The sequence below is a fragment of the Thalia democratica genome, chromosome 7 (genome assembly GCF_965202585.1).
Source record: "Thalia democratica chromosome 7, ktThaDemo2.hap1.1, whole genome shotgun sequence".
Classification (NCBI taxonomy): Eukaryota; Metazoa; Chordata; class Thaliacea; order Salpida; family Salpidae; genus Thalia; species Thalia democratica.
In genome coordinates this window covers 61,350,174-61,374,220 of record NC_139171.1, presented here as the reverse complement: position 1 = coordinate 61,374,220, position 24,047 = coordinate 61,350,174, and the positions used below count along the sequence as shown (strand labels likewise).

Genomic DNA, 24,047 nt, shown 5'->3' with positions numbered 1-24,047 from the left:
TAGTGGATCAAGATGCTGTGCACACACATATAGTGGATCAAGATGTTGTGCACACACATATAGTGGATCAAGATGTTGTGCACACACATATAGTGGATCAAGATAGTGTGCACACACATATAGTGGATCAAGATGTTGTGCACACACATATAGTGGATCAAGATAGTGTGCACACACATATAGTGGATTAAGATGTTGTGCACACACATATAGTGGATCAAGATGTTGTGCACACACATATAGTGGATCAAGATGCTGTGCACACACATATAGTGGATCAAGATGTTGTGCACACACATATAGTGGATCAAGATAGTGTGCACACACATATAGTGGATCAAGATGTTGTGCACACACATATAGTGGATCAAGATAGTGTGCACACACATATAGTGGATTAAGATGTTGTGCACACACATATAGTGGATCAAGATGTTGTGCACACACATATAGTGGATCAAGATGCTGTGCACACACATATAGTGGATCAAGATAGTGTGCACACACATATAGTGGATCAAGATGTTGTGCACACACATATAGTGGATCAAGATAGTGTGCACACACATATAGTGGATTAAGATGTTGTGCACACACATATAGTGGATCAAGATGTTGTGCACACACATATAGTGGATCAAGATGCTGTGCACACACATATAGTGGATCAAGATGTTGTGCACACACATATAGTGGATCAAGATGCTGTGCACACACATATAGTGGATCAAGGTGCTGTGCACACACATATAGTGGATCAAGATAGTGTGCACACACATAAAGTGGATCAAGATAGTGTGCACACACATATAGTGGATCAAGATGCTGTGCACACACATATAGTGGATCAAGATGTTGTGCACACACATATAGTGGATCAAGATAGTGTGCACACACATATAGTGGATCAAGATAGTGTGCACACACATATAGTGGATCAAGATGTTGTGCACACCATATAGTGGATCAAGATGTTGTGCACACACATATAGTGGATCAAGATGCTGTGCACACACATATAGTGGATCAAGATAGTGTGCACACACATATAGTGGATCAAGATGTTGTGCACACACATATAGTGGATCAAGATGTTGTGCACACACATATAGTGGATCAAGATGCTGTGCACACACATATAGTGGATCAAGATGTTGTGCACACACATATAGTGGATCAAGATAGTGTGCACACACATATAGTGGATCAAGATGCTGTGCACACACATATAGTGGATCAAGATAGTGTGCACACACATATAGTGGATCAAGATGCTGTGCACACACATATAGTGGATCAAGATGCTGTGCACACACATATAGTGGATCAAGATGCTGTGCACACACATATAGTGGATCAAGATGCTGTGCACACACATATAGTGGATCAAGATGCTGTGCACACACATATAGTGGATCAAGATGCTGTGCACACACATATAGTGGATCAAGATGCTGTGCACACACATATAGTGGATCAAGATGTTGTGCACACACATATAGTGGATCAAGATAGTGTGCACACACATATAGTGGATCAAGATGCTGTGCACAGACACGTAGTGGATCAAGATGCTGTGCACACACATATAGTGGATCAAGATGCTGTGCACACACATATAGTGGATCAAGATAGTGTGCACACACATATAGTGGATCAAGATGCTGTGCACACACATATAGTGGATCAAGATAGTGTGCACACACATATAGTGGATCAAGATAGTGTGCACACACATATAGTGGATCAAGATGTTGTGCACACACATATAGTGGATCAAGATAGTGTGCACACACATATAGTGGATCAAGATGTTGTGCACACACATATAGTGGATCAAGATGTTGTGCACACACATATAGTGGATCAAGATGCTGTGCACACACATATAGTGGATCAAGATGCTGTGCACACACATATAGTGGATCAAGATGCTGTGCACAGACATATAGTGGATCAAGATGTTGTGCACACACATATAGTGGATCAAGATGCTGTGCACACACATATAGTGGATCAAGATGCTGTGCACACTGCGTAGTGGATCAAAGTGCTGTGCACATTTTAATAAAAATGATGAAGTGTATTTTAACTGCATTGGTAAAAGTTACCCAGCAGTTTTCAAATTAGTTGCAATATTGAAAAGATGACAATGGTAATCGTACTAAAATAATGGTTGTTTGAGTATGTAATAGTTTACGTCAGTGTTTGCTGTGTGTTACTGATGACGTAATAATAGAATAGAACTGTAACGCTTCGTTGATTTTGAAGAGTGTAAATTAGTTGCAGCGTAAAATACTTCTGGTGTTTTTAATTTCACCTGAACCATTTTGATTGCATTTATTCACCTCTAGAATGTAGACTTGAAAATTGAAAGCCATGCAAACACTCTTGGTGTTTAGTTTTAACTAAAATTCTTCCGTTTTCGTACCTGTAATGATTAACTCCTAATGCCATAACTTAGTACTGAAAATTCAAAAAAGCTAGCTTGGTTAAGTTTTTGAAACTACGTACGTTTAATAATTTTTTTTTTGTTTTTAATTTAATTCTGACTAAAAAACTTTGAAAGTTTTGTTTAGTCTCCAAAAAGAATATGTGGACAAACTTTTTAGTCTGTGGGTTAGAAAACTAGTTATTTCAAAAGTAAAATCTCACAAGCAGCCCTGTTTTATAGATTTTTACTGAAAATAAATGTTGTACAAGGTACGAAAATTGTGTTTGTAGTCTACTGTTTAATTTTGAATCATAATTAAAGAAATCACAACTGACATACTTAACAACTCTTTTTTGATAAACTTATAACTTTAACTTAGCTTAGTCCATCGAGGCAAGCAGACATATGTCGAAATAAGTGTAAAACCCAAAAAAAAAAAACAGCTAAAAAAAAACCTATTCAAAATTCTAAAGTAAGTAAATAGTAAATCCTAGTTTGCACAGACATTTCAATGCACACACCCAAGTTCTAATATTTAGAAGTAAACCATAGTTTGCACAGATACTATAATGTACACATCGAAGTGTGCACAAACATATGCAGATGAAGAGATGTAAAGTATCTGATGCGTAGTACGAGTACAACTGTTTATTGAACGACGACAAATAAGCGCTCGAAAATTTTGTTCAAAAACCTGGTGTACGAAAAAACCTTATTGTTATCAATTCATGCTCCAAAGATATAGTTTGTCTTATCAACGACAAAAATAGAAAAACTAACTTACAAATAAATTTACGAGCCCCTTTCGACTACCATTTTGTTTTTACACACAAGTCAAAATACAGTGGAATATACATACGTTCATTTTAAAACTACTATATAGTAAATATCACAGTTTTCTAAACCTTTTTTCACAAAGCCCCCTATAAAGAAGTAAAAAAAAACTATGGCTTTCTCCAACAAAACTTTTCAGAAACTACCCCTAAACACACATAAAAATTTTTTTGCATTTTATAATAAACTCAAGAATATCTAGTGTAAGTTCCAAAACTACCCTAAAATACGCCTAATACCTTTTGTTTGCTTTTCATAATCAACTTCATAATATTTAGTGTAAGTTTCAAATTATGGCTTTATGGCCCCTTTACTGCTTACGGGCCATTTTACGGGTCCCTTTGGTCCCTTTGCTGCTTATGGCCCATTATGGGACCTACTCTATATATTGTTTTAACAAATTTTAACAATTACTTTTACTAGTTCTTTTAAGCAGTTAACTTAAAATTTGTTTTTTTTATAATTAAAAACTTTTAGCTTACTTAAACAACATTTTCTATTACAAACAAATACTTATTAAATACACAATTCTACAATTAAGTTTTTATTATAAACTTCTTATACACTTATGTATCATATCTTACAGTAGTAATTTTTTTTTTGCATATTTGTACTGGCCTTGTAAAATAAGATAAAAATAACTATTTTTTGTAAATGGATAGAGTTTATTAAAACCAATTAGACAAAATATTAAACAAACGCAAAAAATTTAAAAAACAGCAAAATACTTTGGTTTACAATTTTGGCAATACTTTTATATAATAAACAATCCTTGAGTTTCAATTTACTTTAGAAGACAAGTAAAAAATCAAACTTAGATATGAACATAGTTTCAAGATTGAAAATAAAAAAAACTATTACTTATAAGTTTGTTGCTTGTATAACCTCACAAAATCTACATATTTTTTAATTTGAATAAAAAACTATTTAAAATAACAACCATTTAACACCTTAAACACAAAATACGGCTAAATTACTCAAAAAAATTAGACTTAAAAAACTCTAGTTTAAGATTTATTTGCTACAAAAAAGTCAAAACAAAAATAAACTAACCTCATACAAAGGTGTTTCATTTTGGCTTTAAATAAAAAAAATACAGTTTTGATTAAACCAAACTTTCTAAAACTACAAGAAAAATAAAAACATTTATTGGCATTTAAATGGATGGTAAGAAACAAGAAAGTATTTTCATTTAAGAGATCGAAACTACGATTTTCAAATTAGATAGGTGAGTAGCACTTAAACACGGAAGTTAGAATCAATAACATTTAAGATGTCGATAAAAAAAATAGTAAAATTAAAATTTAGTAGAAAAAAGATAATTTTAAAGCCAGCAGGTTTTAAAGAAAACCAATAGATTAATTTTTGAACTTAAAGTTGAAAAAATATTAAATTTTCAACCTAAAAGGTTTTAAATAACGAAAAGTTATCAAAAAACGTAAATTTGAAGTAAACTCTTCTTTAAGTTTTTATATTAATAGTTTAAAAAAAATATTTTTCAATAATTTACAGTTCACATAAAAACGTTTAACAAAATGTTTTATGTAGCTTTTTAACCTTTTTGTAATAAATATCAGAAAATAACAATGAAAAACTCTTAAAAACTTTCGTATATTAAGAATATTTTGGAATTCAAAAGATTTAAACCTTAATCAATAAGAATATTTTCGCTCTCTTAAACATGCCTGCTGTTAAACAATTAATAATTAAATAATTAATAACTTATTATTATCAAATGAAATATTTACTTTTAAAACACAGCAACACTTAAAAAAATTAAACTTTGTCTGGTTCAAAAAGCAATAAAACCAAAATGACATTGCTTTTTAAAACAAAAACAAAAAAGCAAATTTTTAAATAAAGATCAACAAAATTAATATTTTATTTAAGTTGTCTGAGAAAAATATGGTTTTATTAAGTTTAAAATTTGTTTTTCAAAGCACGTCTGTAAATTACGACTTTAAACTTTTTCCTTAAATATTTCAATCAAATTTAAACGTATAAAAAGTTAAAACAAATTCTAGGCGTAAGAGTGTAGTTTTGATTTTATCTCTTTTGTTTTTACGACTTTTACAGTTCTTTTTAAATAGCAGTCAAAAAAAAATTTAAACAATATAAAGGTTGTTTTAAAACTCCTCTTTCTTCTAACAATTCCTCTTTGGCAAAGTAGTAACTAATCAAAAAAATAATTTGTCGGTTTTAATTTCTTTTAACTCTTGTTTATGAAAGTTAATTAAATCTAAAAATAAAATATGTATTAAAAATCAAATCTATTTTTTTAACTTTTTTCAGTTTATTCTCACGAGTCCTCCTTGGCGATACTGAACACTCGGTGGCAGTAGAGCAATATGCAAATCAGGTTCTTTCCCGCCCAAAATATGATCGAGCACCAATCAGGGACGTACTTGCAGCATTGGGGGGTTATGAGCATTACAATAAGGACTACTCTCACTGTTAACCTGAGAAAACGAAATATTAGTATATATAGTTATTGTTTTGTTATTTCATTAATTTTTTATGTAAATTTATATTTTATTTCAGGACTGGGGATTTATAACCATCAGAAAAAGGACCACGCGTACAGTTACTCTAATAATAAGTGTTTAAGAAAACAGATTAATGTTTTACTTTTTAATAAAATATGTAAAGTTCGAACTTAAAACAATTTTTAAGTTTTTAAAATTAACCAGCATTACTATGACACTAAGTTTTAACCTAGTTGAAAAAATCAATTGATAATAGAGTATTGATGCTTTATGGTAACAAAACTATGGTTGATGTAAATTTGTTTTCAAACTAGAGTCTTTATGAAAGATTTTTTCTTAAGTCTAGCAATTCTATGGCGTTTGAATGCTCATAAAGGAACGTATAGAAATTACCAAATCGTATGTGATAAAAGTAATAACAATTAGTTACAGTGTCTTCTGATGAAAACTTTTAAAAAATTAACTGTTTCAATTATCTGGTAGTTTTTTAAGGGTTTAACAACAAAAAGTAGTTTAAATATCTCACCTAATAATTTCTCTTTTTTCTGACAAAAAACTATGCGAAGCAATACAAATTTCGAGTATCTCACCTGGTTGTAACCATTTCAGTTGTCTAATCTTATGTAAAATATTGACCAATAAAAAGTAACAATATCTAACCTTGCAGCATCTTGCACAACAACCACAAGTGTCGCGTGACAAATGTCCAGTATTTTTGTCCATTTGGTGGCGTGCAAGCGTCTGTAACATCTGTCGGGCACAAGCAAGCACGGTATGAACAGTCCGCACGACCAGATTGTAAAAACGGTGATGAACAGAACCTGAAAGTATTAAAAAAATTAAATTTTATTTTTGATAAGTAAGCGTGAAATGAAAAACCCTCATGACAAAATTAACGTTGAAGAATAAACTTTTTAATTGTTTTCAATGCTGTTTTTTAAAAATATTAAATGTTTGTATAAAACATTGCACTGTATGAAAAGCTCGCAAACGACCAAATTGTAAAAACGGTGATGAACAGAACCTGAAAAAGTAACAGCTTTTAATAGATTTTGTCACAAATATTTGAAAAGTTCACCAAAGTGAAAGTATGGCCACGTAACAGCTGGTTAAAAATACTAAAAAAACGGTTATGAACAAAACCTGGTTTTAAAATAAGTTAAAAATTTTTAAACAAGCAGATAATGAATAGTTCTCAAACAAAGATCACAAAAGCAAAACAATAAACACAAAAAAACTTCTACCTGATCGAACTTGGTAACAACTGAAAGATGGTAAATCCCCTCAATGACGAAATTGTAAAGATCAGCGCAACACAGCATCATCTCGTGGACATAATTATTTAAACTTAACCTGTCGAATATAAAAACGAAATTAATAAGCCTGTACAAAATAATTAAAATTAGTGTTAAACTACTAAAACTATAAGACAGGTAAACTAACAAAATGTTTATATTTATTTTTTAAAACTAAAAAAACTAATTTATACAAAGATATATATGTTTAATCAAAAGTTCTAAAAGTGTGGGTAATACCCAGTTTAACTAATTGTTTGTTTAAAATTTGATTATAACGTTCAATTAAGATTGCTTCACTGATCAAAGTCCAAAATTTACTTCTACAATCTTTGAAGATAAAAAAAATTATGACCAAAAAACTAGTACCAAAACCAAACTATTCTTTTAAAGTACAAAAACGTAAGAATGAAAAAATAACTGCTAGCAATTATGGTATTTTAAATGAATGTAGATGTCAACTTGTAATATATATATATATATATATATATATAAACATTAGTCTTGTAGTTTTATTGTACCTTATATTTTTGATATATAAATGTTTTTATGATGTTAATTTGGCTGTCTTATAGAAATAACTAAGTATATTAACTTAAAAACTTAATTTGTCGGTAATAGAAAATGGGTAATTTAAAAATTAAAACAAGGTATTCAAATTTAACCTTTTGATTATGTAAGTAAAAGTGTTGATTCATCAAAATCAATAAATGACTATAAGTTCAATTTGTTTAAATTTATTATTATAACTAACTATGTTTTATTTTATTCAACAAAATATATCATCAAACAAATAAAAAAACTACAAAAAATCCTAAACATAAAATGTCAATTAAACAAATAGGTTTACTTTAAATATTTTAAAAATTTATTTAAATAACAATAAACAAAACTTTTAACCTGTCAACTTCCTCATGGCTTCTCACTTGTAGGCGCAACAGTGGAATTAATATTAGTAATGAGTTGTGGAGAAGAAACAAGGTGAAGTCCCTTTGAAGGTAGGTGTTCTGTGACGTAATAGTTGATATTATATAACTAATAGAAAAAATTACACAGTGTCTTCTTTTATTATACCGACATATGTTTCTGTGTGTTAACGGATTAACACACTTCAACTGGGTTATGAATGGAAGGAAGAACTCATAACCCAGTTGAAGTGTGTTAATCCGTTAACACACAGAAATATATGTCGGTACAATAAAAGAAGATACTGTAAAGTTTGTTTTTATTATATAATCCAGTGAACTTGTTTCACTAGGATCTTTTGTTAACAAACACTTAAATTTATATTCTAATAGTTATTACTTAATTTTTAATACTAAAGAGGAGTTACAGAGAAGAAGTAAGGTGAAGTCCCTTTGTAAGTATATATTCTGTGACGTAATAATTAATAGTATACAATTGTTAAAATGAGTAAACAATTATGTAGGAGAAATAAGGTCCTTTTGTAAACAAGTGACGTGATACATCGTAAAAAAAAATATATTATGATGTAGTATTCGTTATAAAGAGTAAGCTGTAATACTATCATAAACACTATTTATATGTATTTTGAAAAAAAATATTTTAATTTTAATTTACTACAGTAATAATAGTTTAATTTTATTTTACTTCGCTTAAAAAGATCGAAATTTAGTCTAACATTGTCTTTTGTTAATGAAAAGAATATTTACCCTTTTCTAGTATTTGGTCTTTCAAACATGGTAAATTTAGCTCTTTATTATATTAAGTTTTTAAATACTATGTATTAATTTCTAACAATTTAATAGCGTCAATTTTTATTTACCTAATTAAATAAAAAATAAACTCACAGCTAAAGGAGCCTCAGTGGTTACATTAGTTTGTCGTTGTTTTATATAGTTCTCTCTGAAAATTAATTTTGTAACACAAAAATAAGTCAACAAAATATCACTCAAAAGTTAATGAAACTTTATCAACTAAAGACAAACAACTTGTAATAGTATAACTAATATATATGAAAATTAATAAATTTAAACTGAATCATTAAAATTTTCTTTTGAGAATTATATATCTTGTATTATAAAACTCTTTTTTTTCAGAAAACTTTTAAAAATATTTTTAATGGAAACCTTAAAACAAATTTTTATTGCAATATGAGAAAAAAGTTCATAAATCGGAAATTAAATTTAAAATAAGCAAATATCTAACTTAGAACATCATAAAAACTTCTAACATTTATTAAACATAAAATAGTTTAAAACTAAGAGTTTCCGACAATATTGGTAACCAATTGTCAGTCTACTCTAAAAGGGCGAAACCAAACTCTTGCTGAAAAATATGTTTATTCTTTATTCAACTTCTAACATTGAAACAATTGAATTGTTTTATTCATTTAGTGAAGTAGTACCGAACATTGAAACAATAGAATTGTTTTATTCATTTAGTGAAGTAGTACCGAACATTGAAACAATAGAATTGTTTTATTTATATTTGAGTTAGTTGCGAACTACAAAAAGCAGAAAAACTTTGTTTATGAGAATAATCGATTTAAAAGCAAGAATTCTTTTATATTCTGCAAAGTTCGATTTTTTTTTCATCCGTAAAAAAACTTAATGCACATTCGTAAGCTCAACTTTTAAATGTTAAGTTTTATTTTTTTTAATAAATAAAACACCTCTGTTCTAAACTAGTCGAATGCTTTATAAATATACATCTAATAATTGATAATCATTATTTTAGTTAAGCGGATAGAAAGGTATTTGAACTATCTATCTTACCGATTTAACCTTGATTAAAAGTTAATTAACCTCTGATAGTTGAAAATGTAGTATTCAGTAACGAATATTGCCGGACAGATTGTGAGAAGACAATACAAAGTGTTCATGTCCAGCCTGTGGTTAACATTTTATTATATTTATTTAAAAGTATACAAAAAATAAAACTACAAGTTAATGTTGAACTAAGTTTAGCTTGTTAATTCGTACTTCAAAGTATTGCAAATGTCCAACCAGTTGTAAGTGTTTTGAAAGTATACAAATATAGAAAAAAATTACAAATTTGTATCAGTATAATTTAAATTTCGTAAGTATGCTATTTATTTGATAGTTACTTTCAACTTACAAAAAAGCAAAGGAAATTTTTTTAATAAATTATAGAATAAAGTATGAGTTTTGTTTATTAATAACTATTAATTTAAAATCATAATTACAAACTTTTCTAAAATACTTATCATAACTAATAATTCGTAGCTGTATTATCACTAACTTGAATTATAAAAGTCATATTTAAGAAATATTAAGTTGATAAATATTATAAATAAAAAACTATTTTGTAACAAGTGTTAAGTTGGAAGTGTTTTTTGCAATAAGTACTAATATAAAACTCTTGTATAATCGAAATAGGAAGACAGAAAGGTCAAATATTTTAATATAAAAACCTTGTTACTTGTGACATTTATGTTGTAATTCGATTTAATCTGAATTACTTAAAACTAAATTGAGATTAATCTGAGTATTTAGGTTAGTTGCGACTTTGACATGTAAGTGTTAAATATTGCCACTCTAATTTTAGTAATGTGATGTTAACAAAATAACATTTGAATTTGCACATATATTTTGGTTCTAATTTACGTTAGAACGATTAAAACAATTATAAACGTTTGTAAAACTAATAGTTTCGTTTTCATTAAATGAAACTAAGAAGACCAGTTCAAAACCAAAATGGTTCGTGCTTTCTAAGTAGCGTATAAGTTAGTTATATATAAAAAATATATAATTACATATTTACTAAAGTAATAAAAACAAAACACTGTTTACCATTTTCTGCCCTTCCAATGAAAATAACTGTAACACTTCCAATAACTTGGTAAATGAAAATAATAATATAACGAAACTCCACAATCGACTGTTGAAAATGTGTTTTGTTATTTTTCATTTATCAAAATTAGTATTTAAAACAATATTTTTGTTTTAATAAAAATATGTAAGTCGTTACTGTACAGTTTATTACATATTAGAATACACAAATTTACATAACACTGATATTTATTTATATTTCTTATTCAATACTATAAAGCTAGAGCTATGCATGGTGACATCATAAAGAAAAATAATTTACCCTATGACGTTATCATGTAAAAGTTTAGAAGAAAAAGTTCAAGGTAGTTTATTTTGCTCTGAACTCTTTATGCCGGTACAATTGTTGTTATAGAGATTAGCTTTCAAAACAGCGTTTTTACTGAATTTGTACATGAATACACTTTTTACATCATAATGAAGCAATTTTTCGTCATTTATTACTTTGTATACATTACTGTTAGTGTGTTTGCGTCGTTTTTGCAAAAAAAAACTAGTTATTAAGTCAAAAGTACAGTTTTTAGACCATATTTTAAAAAAGAGTAAAGTTTCGAGCAGTTTTTATTTTCGTTAAAAAGTATTTATTACAGGAAGATAATTAAGATTCAAACCTAAACAACGAGTTCTGAACTAATCTAAACGACTAAATTAAATTTCTTACTGCGACTAAACTTAGGCTTAGTAAGTCGATAGAACATGCTAAAAATTGTTTACTGTTCGAAAAAAACGACGCTAAAAAGAATTTATAACTGGTTTGAAAGTAAATCTTTTTCATTTATTTCTACATAGTATTAAAAAATAAGATAAGCCATACTAAATGTATTGTTACATTAATTCAGATTTCACTAACTTGTGTAAACTTGTTAACTTTGATAGTTTTTTAAAGAAAATTTCTCTGAAATGGTAAAGACTATAGTTTTGAGTTACAGTCTAGATAAATATGTAAGTTTCTTAACGATAAAAAACCGCGAAACTATAATTAGAGTTAAAACAAAAGTAAACACCATAAGTTTTGGTTAACTACTTCAATGTTAAAACTTTTCGTCTTTTAAGGTTTAAAGAAAACTGTCTCACAGCTTGTAAAGGAATTTCAAAAGATGATTTAGTATGCTGTTTTATCCTCATTTGCATATAGAAAAAGTTGAGTCGAGTTTAATCTTTATAACTTGGCAATGGGGATTGGGGGAAAATTTTCTTGCAAGTTTTTTGCGGCATTAACATCGAATGCTTGCTTAAATCGAATTTATAAGTCGCTTTTTTGTTCGCTAGAAGTTTAAGCTCTTAAAATAGTTTTTTTTGTAATTAGATAAAAAATTTATAATAAAAGAGTTAATGCTACTAAATGATAATTTTAGCAAAATTTAACGAAATAGGTCAGAAATATCTTAAGATTTTGTTCGGAAAATGAACAAAAGTAAAACAGAATGATATTTTTTTGAAGTTTTATTTTTTTAGTAACACGATTAAACTAACTTTATAAGAAATGAGCTTATAGTACAAAAATTATTCTTTTTTAACTACTTATATAAACCACCATCTTTTAATTAAGATGTAGCTGAATAGAATGTCAGTAAATACTTTTACATTTAATTTAAGTATTGTAATTTTTAAATAATATTTATTTAACCACTATATTTTTTGTTTATGATTTATGTTTAATACAAATGTGCTTTTTTAATGATTAAGTGTGAAAAGTTGTTTTTTTTTTAATAAAATTAAGTCACACACTTACACATTTTAACTTTTAATTCTGATTTTCAACAGAGTAATGATAAAAATAGATATTTTAAGCTATATTTAATTCTAATATTTTTGTTTTACATGTGTCCCATTGACAAACAAAGCTTGACGATTAACTAATTTATTTATGAATAAACATTTAATATATATGATTCGCTATACTTCATTTCAACAGTAATAAAAAACGTGGGCAACTATGGGCAGTATATAATTATATAACTAAACAAGTGTGTTTACAAATCAGAATAACAGTTTAACTATTACGTCACAAACTCTATGACGTCATCAAACTGTAGTTACGTCACAACAACTCACTCAACGAAGCGAAGGCGCCAACGCTGACGAACACGTAAGCGACTTCGGGAAGCGTGTTGGTGACGGACACGATCATCCGCCACATGGAGACGCCGCAGAGCAGTAACAGGAAAATTCTGGCCAGGCACTCGCCGAACAGGGACGTGAGAAATTTGACGAATTGTTCGAACTTGGAGGATTCCGCGTCTTTGTATTTTTGCGCTTCCGCTGTGATAAGTATTTTATTATATCAGTTAAACTTATTTTGTTTTAAAATTTTTATTAAAACGTTTATTTGAATTTTTACTTTTTGCGGCTATAAAACTTATGTCTGTATATTTAATATAAAAACTCGGTGTACTTATATTTATGTGCATCGGCTGTGAAAAAACTGTAAATAAATTATTTTTGTTTTTTATATTTTATTAAATAGAAAAATGAAGCAAAGGTTTTTTGATGTATTTGAGAGTATTGTGAAATGCTAAGAAAAAAACAAAAGGTTTATTTGTTTTTATTTTCAGTAAATGATAAAACAACAACAAATTTGTTTCACTTTTGTACTTTTTATAAAACAGTTGAAGAAAAAATTTTAATACTTTAGAAAACTTATTTAACATCCTTTAATTATTAAAAAAACTACATAAATTTATTTTTAAAGTTTTGATACCAGTAATAAATTAAAAAAGATTTTTGTGACTGAAATAGTTTTAGTAATAATTTTTAATCCAGGAAAAACGACACAGTTTTAAAAGTTTGTTTTATAAAAACAAAATAAGTAATGATCATAAACGATATATCTTTGCACTGTAACTGTAAATATAATATATTTAAACAAATTCAATAACCAGTGTTAATAGAAAAATCAATATTGTGTAAAATTTTAAACAGATTATTAAATTATAATCAATAAGTGCCTGCAAAGGACAGGAAAACAATAAATTACAATTTTTTCCAGCATAATAGTTTCGAACTTTGATGAACTTTTGATCAAATTTTTAATCAATTAAGCTCAGGTTTGGTAAATATGAAACAAATTTCCCCACTAGCATTATTTGTGGTCAAAAAATTCTAAATTCGTCATTTGGTCTAGATCAGATTTAGTTTTTGGCGGCAAGTCAAAGATGTCATTAATTTAAAACTTTTCGTATTAAAACATTTTGTTCTAAATATCTTGACGTGTTAAATGTCCTCATTTAAAAGCTCAAGTAAGTCCTTTTAAACACTTAGTTTTTATACATTTAAACTTTGTATGCACAAAACTTTTCAATCTTGTGTAACAGTCTTGTGTAATTTTGTGTAAGTCTTACGTCAAAGTCGCAGCTTTTACAAGAACATTACAACGTTGTGAGAAATGCTTGGGAGATTTTAAATGAATAAAGTCGCTACAAGATGTAAAATAAAACTTTTTAGCAAACTTAAAAGCTTCACTTAACTTTATTTCATATACAAGATGATAGAAAAACGTACTTAGAAACTCTTAGTGTTTGCCTTTTATAGACACAGTATAATTTTAACTTAACTTTATTCGAAAAATACTTGTGAAACTGTCTAAAATAAGATTGTTTGAGAATTTAGTGAATATTTTTGTTTTTTTTTTGTGCTAAGAACAAGTTTAGCCCTATATCAATCAGGGTGTTAAAATAATAACTCTAAAATATTTTTCTAAAAAACATCAAACTATAAGCAAAATTAAAAAAATGTTTTTAATTTGAAACTTAAAACTTATTTGCCCTTATCATGGTACAAACCAGAAACTAGTTGTAACATGCCCAAAAATCGAGATAAAATCAGTTTTTAAAAAATTTAAAGAGGGTAAAAAGAGGGCTTATGAATAAATCACTAATTTAAATGAATTTTTAAAATATTCTATAAAATATAATAACAACATTTCTAAAACAACACAAATTTTTTTTTTTGAAAAATATGGGTAAACGTTTTTACTTACGGGTTAACAGAGTATCTAGCTATATCTCTACCAACTAGATCTCACAGCATATTTATCATATATTTGCGCCAAAAACTAATAAGATACAAACATTTCTTTACTTAGATTATTATAATACTAAACTGAATTAACACTAAACTGTAATAAATAAGTTAACATTTACTAACTTTTTTTTATTTACAATGTTGATTAATGCATTTTAAATCTAAAAGCATTCAAACCTTTATTTGAACCTCGAATTTATAAATTTTAACTTATTTGTATTAGAGTAACTAGTAAAAAATCAAGTTATTTTGTTTTTAAAAAATTAAAGATTTCTTAAAACCTTTACTGAGGGGTTTAAGCTCAACGATTGAAGTAGTTTGGGGTCTCGCCATAATGGTGTTTCCCCCGGATTTCAATCCCCCTTTTTCTTTTTGGTCGTCGTCCATTTCAAGTGAGAATATCTTTTGCATTAAATTAGTTGTTTAACATCTGAAAAAAAGAATTTGTATTGAACTAAGTTTTTGATATCTTAATAGAATTTTTTTATTGAATTTGTTTCTTAAGCTTAAAAGTTTTGTTGTTATTTGTGAAAAACATGTAAATTTCAAACAAAAAAAAAATAAAGTATGGTATAATTACTTAACATCTGAAAAATTTAATCAAGCATAATGTAATAAAAACTTGGTAATGTGACTATTTATATTATTAAACTATAGTTCAACATCTACTGTTTATTTTTTTTACTAAAGTTAATAAGGTATGTTGTAAAATTTATCAAATAAAATCCACAACTAAAAACGAATGATTAAAGCTTTAGTTTTACTAAGGTTTGTTAATTTATTGCTATCTTGAAAATACAAAAAAAAATTCAAAGCAAGAAAATCAAATAAATAAAAATTATTTATTTTATATTTAAATTAGAAAAGACTTAAGTTTATTTATATTAAAGCTTTAGCAAAACTGTTTTGTATTGTTTATGCAAATTTAGCATGTTTTAAAGTTACAAGTCTATTTTAAAACATACTTTCTGTATAATCTTGTTTGTAAGAAAACAAAAAGGTATTAAAAAAGCTTAAAAGTAAAAATAGAGAGGAAAATCTTTATTTGCTTTTTAAGCTTAATCTGAAATACTTAAGCTTTTTTTTTATAGCTTGAAATTTAAAAGTTTTATAAGCAATTATATAACGAGTTTTTGCTTATAAAGTAAGCATCTGTAAACAAGTCCTTTTGTACTTCTTAAGTACATTTCATATTAAAACAATAAATTGTTCGAAATTCTTGCTATAAATTAATTTTCACCTTTTATTTACTAAAAAATCTGATACAGCAAAAAGCTTACATGCATAATAGTAGCTTTATTTACCTTTCAAATAAAAAACTTATATACTTTTAAAATCACTCATTATAGCGCTTCTCTTAAAATATTTCTTATTCAAAACCTTCAAAAACTTTTTAAGTCTATAAAAACAAATTTTGTCACGTAATGTTTAGATAATAAAAATAATAAAGTCTCAGATGTAGTTTTAAAGTTCAAGTCTCTCAAAAAAAAAAACAAACAATAATATAAACAAAAGAAGAAATTCGTAGGCGTCAATATACTTATTTTTTTAAATTTATAAACAATAAAGAAGTTTACTAATGCAATTCATGCAATTTAAGTTTAGTTTAATAAATTGTTAATAGTTATCTTATTAATAAGCTAGATATCGGTTTTAATACAAAAAGTTTGTCTTTCAACCAACAAAATCATAAACTTGTGTTAAACTTAAACTAAACTTTCATTTTAATTGTTTTAATTTATATTAAAACTTTTATTAAATATGATTTTTAAGATATTGTGAGTAAAACAAAACTTGAATTTATCATTAATAATAACTTATGAGGTAATAACATAAAATTTTTGCAAGCATCTAAATATATCTGATAAAAAGAGAGGTATAATTCAAATTACAGTTTAGCTACTTATTTAAATCAATTTTTCTATAACGTGAACATACGAAAAAAAAACCAAATCATATTTTTTAAAGGTTATAAAAGCCGGATCTAAAATGTTTTTATTCATAAGTAGATCAAAGCTTTATAAAAATATATTAACTAATACATGTTTACACAACATATGTCTGATTTAAATTACAAAAAAAGTTTTAAAGCGACCGAAACGACTTTAACTGTTTATTATAGCTCTTAGGTTGCTTATAACACAATACATTTACTACATGTTTATATTTTAAATAAATAAAGTTTTAACGTATAAAGTATAAAGAGACATATATAATGATTTTAACTTTAAAGCGACTCAAACTACACACACATGTATACTGTACTAATATTATACATGAAGCAAATACATATCATTCGAGTTCATTACCAAATCGAACCGGATTTCATAAAACATCACACATTCGTTTAATCCGGCAAAATATTTCATATCACACATTCATTTAATCCGGCGAAATACTTCATATCATCTCATGTATTATTAATAAGTATTAACATGTTTACTTCATCTAATGCATACGACCTATCCACTTGGCTGTATGGCAACGCTAAGTTGTTGTTGCTAAGCAACCGGTTGCCGTGCCAGCTACATGAGGGGAAATTTTTGCAGGGTTGGGCCAAGTTCAAAAGTGTTTACAAAGTTAAGATTGTTTTACAAGAAACTAGTATTATGCTTTACAATATTCTATGCACTTTGTTGGTTTTGTAAAATCGATATTTTGTTTTGAATAAACAGAACTTTTTCAACAAAAACATTCAGCAGTTTTTATATAATAACTGTTTGGAAAATAAACATTAGATTTCTAGACATAGATTTTTTTAATTTATATATAACATTTTTTCAGATAAATTTATTTTGTAAAAGTATTTAAAACTAAAAACATTGAAAGTTAAAATGATAAAAAGATACGAAACACTTATTATTATTTAAAGCTAATACTATTTAAAGTTTAACAAAGATTTTTTTAAACTTCAGGTCAAGTACTTAAAAAAATGCTACTTATTAAGTTTCGTAATCTATTTATAACTAAGGTAAACTTACACTTTTTTATATTGCAAGCTCTACCTATACTACAAGTACATAGTAGTGAATGAAGCTTTTACGAATTCGGTTTAAATTTTTGTACACAAATCAAACTACTGTTTAGTCTTTTTTAGAAATCATTAGTTAATTATGCTTCAAACAACTATTGAATACCGTAAATTAAGCTTTCGATAAAAATTGATCAAGTATAAAAAATTTAAACGCTTTTAACATCAAACTTTTATTTTTAACGAAAAATTTTAATGAACTTTTTGACTTCTGTCATTTGATAAGTAGACGTTCAATAAAACATCATTAAATTTTATTTTTTTAAGTATAAACAAATTTAAATTCATATGAATATCCGAAAAAAAAAATTCACATCATATTATAAGAATATTAAAAATGTTATTCTTTTTTAACTTTATTATTATTTTAACATGTTATTAAAACTGTAAGTCAGTTGAAAAAAAAAGTATCGAACTTTTAAAATAAATATTCTTATTCGAATTGAACTTAATAAGTACTTGTTTACTTAGCTTCCCATAAGTATTGGTTAGAAAAATGCTGTAAGAAATATGTATAGGCTAAAAATAATTCTTTTTAAACTACAACAATTATTAAATACTGGTATTAATAATATTGTTTTTTTTTTTAAAGTATAATTAAGTCATAATGAAATGTTCCTAAGACTTTCATATGTAATTTAATATGCCAAGATGAAAAAAAAATCAAGTAAAAACAACATACTAGTTTAATAAGTTTGATTGTAAACTATTTTGATACATTAGTTTCAGATTAACGGGATAAACTTAACAAGAATTTATTTCTGTCACTAATCTAATTATCTAGCGTTTAATGAAAGCTTCCTTTTATCTATGTGTCTCGACTATTTATTTATTTATACATTTAAGTTATGAAATGTTTCTTGAATTAATACTATTTTTGTAAACACATTTAAAAGACTTATTATAGTTAAACTTTAACTTTTTAATATTTATATATATTTTCATTTAGGTATGATCTTGAACTTTGAAATAAAAACTTGATTAAATACCAAATTTTACATTATTTACAAATATTAAACATAACAAAAACTATTTCATCAAACTTATTGTTTAAACTTTATTTAAGTTGTAACTTAAGTATTTATATACAATTATTTATACATATCATTGTAGCTTGCAAAATACTTTGGTAGTGGTATTTTATCTGGAAATTATTTTTTATAACAAACTAAAATTCTAATTCAGTACATAAAAAATCACAAAAGACAAAAGTATTTATCTTATTTAAAGAATTTTTTTTTACAGTTTTTAAAACTTATGCATATGGCAATAATTAAAACTGTTGAAAATAGCTTATTGTTATATTAAGTTAAAGATAACTTTTATTTTCATTACTTAACTGTTTTAGGATGTTATATAAGTATTATTTATTTTTTAGCTTTCTCTTGTGGATTTTGATAAATAAAGAAAACAATTATTTAAACGAGTTATTTAATTTAACATCTATTTTGAGTCAAAATGCGTAAACAGTAAACTTTTGGTGTGAAAATAGAAAAAAAATCGTAAACAATAACCAAGGATTGATCGGAGATCTATTTACAAACAAAAGCGACATACTATAAACAGTTTTATTAATGTTTTTAAACTTTATTTTTTTACAAAAATAGATTGTTTATAAATACATTACAGTACGTTTAGACTGTTATCGAAAACAAGAACTTTTGAACACAAGTTCAGAATTAATCTATATTATTACGGTAATCTCACTTAAATACATAAAGAAATTTTATGATCTATAAACTATTTGTAAGTTTTTTGTGGAAGTATAAACCAGATTTTAAAATGATTTGTTTATAATATTTAAGAAATTTAAGTTGTAAGAAATATAGAATTTGAACCAAAACTTAAACTGAAATGCTCAAATTAACTATTAGAACACCTAAAATAAAATAATAAAAATACTAGATATATAAAAATCAAAAAAAAAGTTTATTCTGGTTCTTAAATATATGAGAAAATACATGTTCTTGTAATGTATTGCAAAATATTTGTCTTAACGTAAAGTAATAAAGTTTTTACGAGATTACTGACGTAACTAAATATTTGAGAATTTTTTTGCTTTGAAAACTTGTTAAAGTCAATGACCAGTAGGAGATAATGTTTGCAATTAATATTTAGATTTTTGCTAAAATCCATCTAAAAGAAAAAGTTTTTCAAGTTTACAGAACCTTAAAGTAACTAAAAGAAATCTGTAAAATATTTGCTAGCTTAAAAGTTCATTTGAACAAAAGCTAAAATGTTTTATAAATATTAAAGTAAGTATATAGACTCCTCATTTTTAAATGGAATACCGCCTATTCATACAAAACTATTCATAAAAACTAAAAAAATTTAACAAACACTCTCTCTCACAATACATTTCTAATTATTAAAACATGTATTTCACAACTACAACAAAGAACAAAAATCAAGTTAGATAATAAACAAACAACAAAGCTAAAAAATCTAACGTATACAACATTAACATTTTCTAATTCACCACTCCAAACAATCGGTTTCAGACTAAATGTCACCCTATTTCAAAATGTTCCACTGATGTGTGTATACGCATTATTACGTCATAATTAGTTCGGTGCATTTCAATCGCGTTGAGCGACTTTCAACTAATTTGTTGATTTGCCTTTTCCGATTGTCGCGAGTAAAGTAAGTTTTTTAATTTAAAATATTTTGATTTTCATAAAACGAAAAACATCATTTAACTATTTACAAATTTCAAAAAACATTCTTTTCTTAATTAAACCAACTAAGAATTACCCCTTTCTAGTTTTACAAAAAAAAAATTTTCATTTTAAAGTATCTAAGTAGTTTAATATCTACTAAATAATCTCAATTTCCTACTATTTTTGTAAATTAAAATACGTTTTCCTTCAGTTATATATTTTTTAGTAAACACCTAACGTTCTAGAAATTGGGCTACAATAAATTCTGCGAAAACAAGAAGTGTTCAAAGATTTTCTTTCGAACAAAACAAAATTCTTATTGAATTTGAAAGAATTCTTGGGCAAACAATTAAAAGATTGTAAAAGGTTGTCATTTCGTGTAAAACAAACAACTGTTTTGTGCAAAATTTCTTTTGTTAATTTCACTTTTTATTTTGTTTGTTGGACACTGTAGATTGGTTGGATTTTTCTAACGTGCTTTGAATAATATAAAAAAAAAAACTGAATAGTTATTTGAAATGAGCTTGGTTCTAAAATAAAACAAAATACATGCATCTAATAACAAGTAGAATAACTTTTTGTGCGATTTTATTTTTTCATTTTCAACCTTTTTTGTTAGATGTTGTAGGTAAGAAAAGTTTTCCTAATAAACTTTTACTTGAAAAAAAGCGTAGATAATGTGCGCTTGGTTTAAAAACAAAACAACTTTAGTTTTTAGATGAATACGTTAAAAATATTGTGCAAGTTTTTCTTTTGTTAATTTTTAATTATTTTTTGAATAAATTAGAGTTTAGTAAAAAATTTACTAACGTATATTTTTTGAAAATTAAAAATAAGTTTAAAAGTTTTCAGCCTGGCTTTTAAACAAAAGTATATTTTTGCGGAATATATTTATAAACTAAGTAAAAATAAATCGTTATAAAACCACTATTGAAGCGATATTTTCGCTAAAAATATATTTATAAGTTCCCTAGTCAAAATGCATTAAAATAAATGCACAGTGTTTCTTTCCAGACTGAATTAATGCCAAGTAGTCAGCCAATTCTTCCCGCAAAGAAAAATGAGTATACGATGAACTCGTTTTGACCTTATAAATTTCTTTTGTAGAATGTTCTTATGATAAATGTTTTTAATCGGTTAATATTGATTCAAACGAGTTTTTGGTAATGTCTTATTAACAAAACTGTTTTTTTTTTTTGCAAAAAATAATTAAAATATGTCATTAAAGCTTTTTTAAGGTTATTATTTTTCAAGTCTTTAGTTTATTTAAGCTTTTAAAGTATACAATCTTTACTGCATTTAATAATAAACGAATTAATGAATTATAACAAAAAAAGTTTTTAAAGTCTAATATAATACTTTTTTAAACCTACAAATATTCAAGTTTTATAAACGTCGAAAACCTTTAAAGGATTGAAAAAAAAATATTACTGTTCTAAAATATTTGTAACTAATTTAGATTTATATGCTTGTTATAAACTGGTTCTTTATCAATGAAGCTAAACATTTGTTGTAAGAAATGCAAACCTGTAAAATACAAACTAAAAAATGTAAGGTGATAAACCATAAAAAACTTGTCTAGAAAACTTCTACTCATTCCATATCTAAAATGTCTATTATTTATAAAATCTTGTTGCATAAAGTCTACATTTCGAAGGATACAAGCTAATAGACTTTCTGCACATGTTTTTAAATGTCTAGGAAGTTTAATTTTCTTCAAATAAGTTAAGGACACAACTTAGATTTGAAAATTTTTAATAAAAAACGCACAAAAGTTTTTATTTAACGATTTAAAATGCTTAGGCTGAAAAAACTAACTATAACTAAAAAAAAAACACGATTAAGTTAAGCTTAAATTATACCAGAGTGTAATTTTGTTTGAAATTTAACTGGTACAAGTAAAAATTATTAAAAAAAAACACTAGTTTCTAAACTAAATACAACTACATCTTATTTATTTTTGTTTGCAATCCTTCTAAATATACTTTCACAAACTAATAAACTAAAATACTAACGAGATAAGTATATGAATATTTTTGTTCTTGAAAATCGAAAATGCAACTGAATGTAGGAAGAGAACAAATAACTTTGTTTAAAATTGCATTTGTTACTTTGTTCTTTCTTAATCTGAAGTCATAACTAAAGATTTAAATATATCAATTGACGAGTCTGTAATTTACTAATTATCTAATAAGCTATATATTTAAATACAGTACATTTTCAGGTCTTTTTAGTAAAACTTTAATTTTTGAGAGAATAAATAACTTCTTACAACTTTTATATATTGACTATGTAACTTAAATTTTTGAACTACACAACTAGAACACTACGAATTAGATTTTAATACAGGAATCTGCAATGCTAAACCTAGCAAACTGAATATTAAAATACGAGTCTGCATTGTCGCGTCTTGAAAGTAAAAGTTGCAAACATGTACGAGAGAGAATACACAACTTCTTCCATATTGACTTAATTTAACAAAAACTTACTTTATACTTTAACTTTGTTACAAAATGTACAACCTAAATAACAAAGCAGACGACTTATCAATTTGTAATGTAGAACTACTTTCATGATAACATGCGAAATATTAACACGCGAATCTAAATCGTCTTGTGAAAGTAGCAAACATCTATGCGAGAGAGAATGCTTCTTCCACATTGGCTGCTTGTATTGATTTCTAACTCGGTATTGTGCTAACTTCAAACACACATGTGTTCTTGTGCGAATGAAATATAATTACATTTTAACTTTGATGCATGAGCAGCTATATACATTGAAAAATATAAAAACTTCTATTTATATTTAGTTGAATATGTGTACTTGCGCTAATAAAATTTACTTTAACTTTTGATGTATAAGAATTTTTAAGTGTTGAAAAATTGCAAATGTCTATATACAATTAGTAGAATACCAACTAGTAAATTAGTACTATTGCTAACTAAATATTTCAAGGTTAAACTTCATAATAAATGATTATTCTTCATAATAAACTTTAGATATTGAAAACTATGCAACATGTTTAGTCAGTTTCAACTACAAAATAGTTAGCACTGTTAAGTTTAATTTACAAGTTGTTTTATTTTTGTGACTACTTGGTCCTCTTGTGTTATGTGCTGTAAACTAAAATTAAAAACTCCAAACTTAAGTTCAATTACAAACTTTAAATATTGGTGTTAAGATAAATAAATGCTAAAAATATTAGTAGTGTTTTCTTATAAAATAGCAAACGAAATAAAGTATCAAGTATAATTAAAACAGCTATAAAACTTCAAAATTTATTAAAACTGATACACATAGATAAATAGTGTTAGTTATAAATAATTAAACATTTTAAAATTTTAATAAATAAGTAAGTCAGTCCTAAACTTCTTTAACAGTTTTATACAGCTAAAAAATTGTTTCATTAAGTTTTTGTAAAGCATGTGAAAGTTCGCAAACACTTGCTTTACAAATGAAAAACAAATAC

General features: G+C 26.2%; 1 protein-coding gene across 1 annotated transcript; it reads right to left on the bottom strand.

The window, feature by feature from the left end:
• Positions 1 to 5,567: 5,567 nt before the first annotated feature.
• Positions 5,568 to 15,274, bottom strand: LOC145841681 (uncharacterized). The gene is made up of 9 exons (XM_082949032.1): positions 15,169 to 15,274; positions 12,920 to 13,126; positions 10,826 to 10,913; positions 9,818 to 9,901; positions 8,861 to 8,915; positions 7,950 to 8,056; positions 6,999 to 7,107; positions 6,415 to 6,575; positions 5,568 to 5,727 (listed from the first exon to the last, which is right to left on the bottom strand). Exons 1-9 carry the CDS (start codon positions 15,272 to 15,274, stop codon positions 5,568 to 5,570), a joined length of 1,077 nt encoding a protein of 358 aa, XP_082805158.1.
• Between the last annotated feature and the right edge of the window lie 8,773 nt (positions 15,275 to 24,047).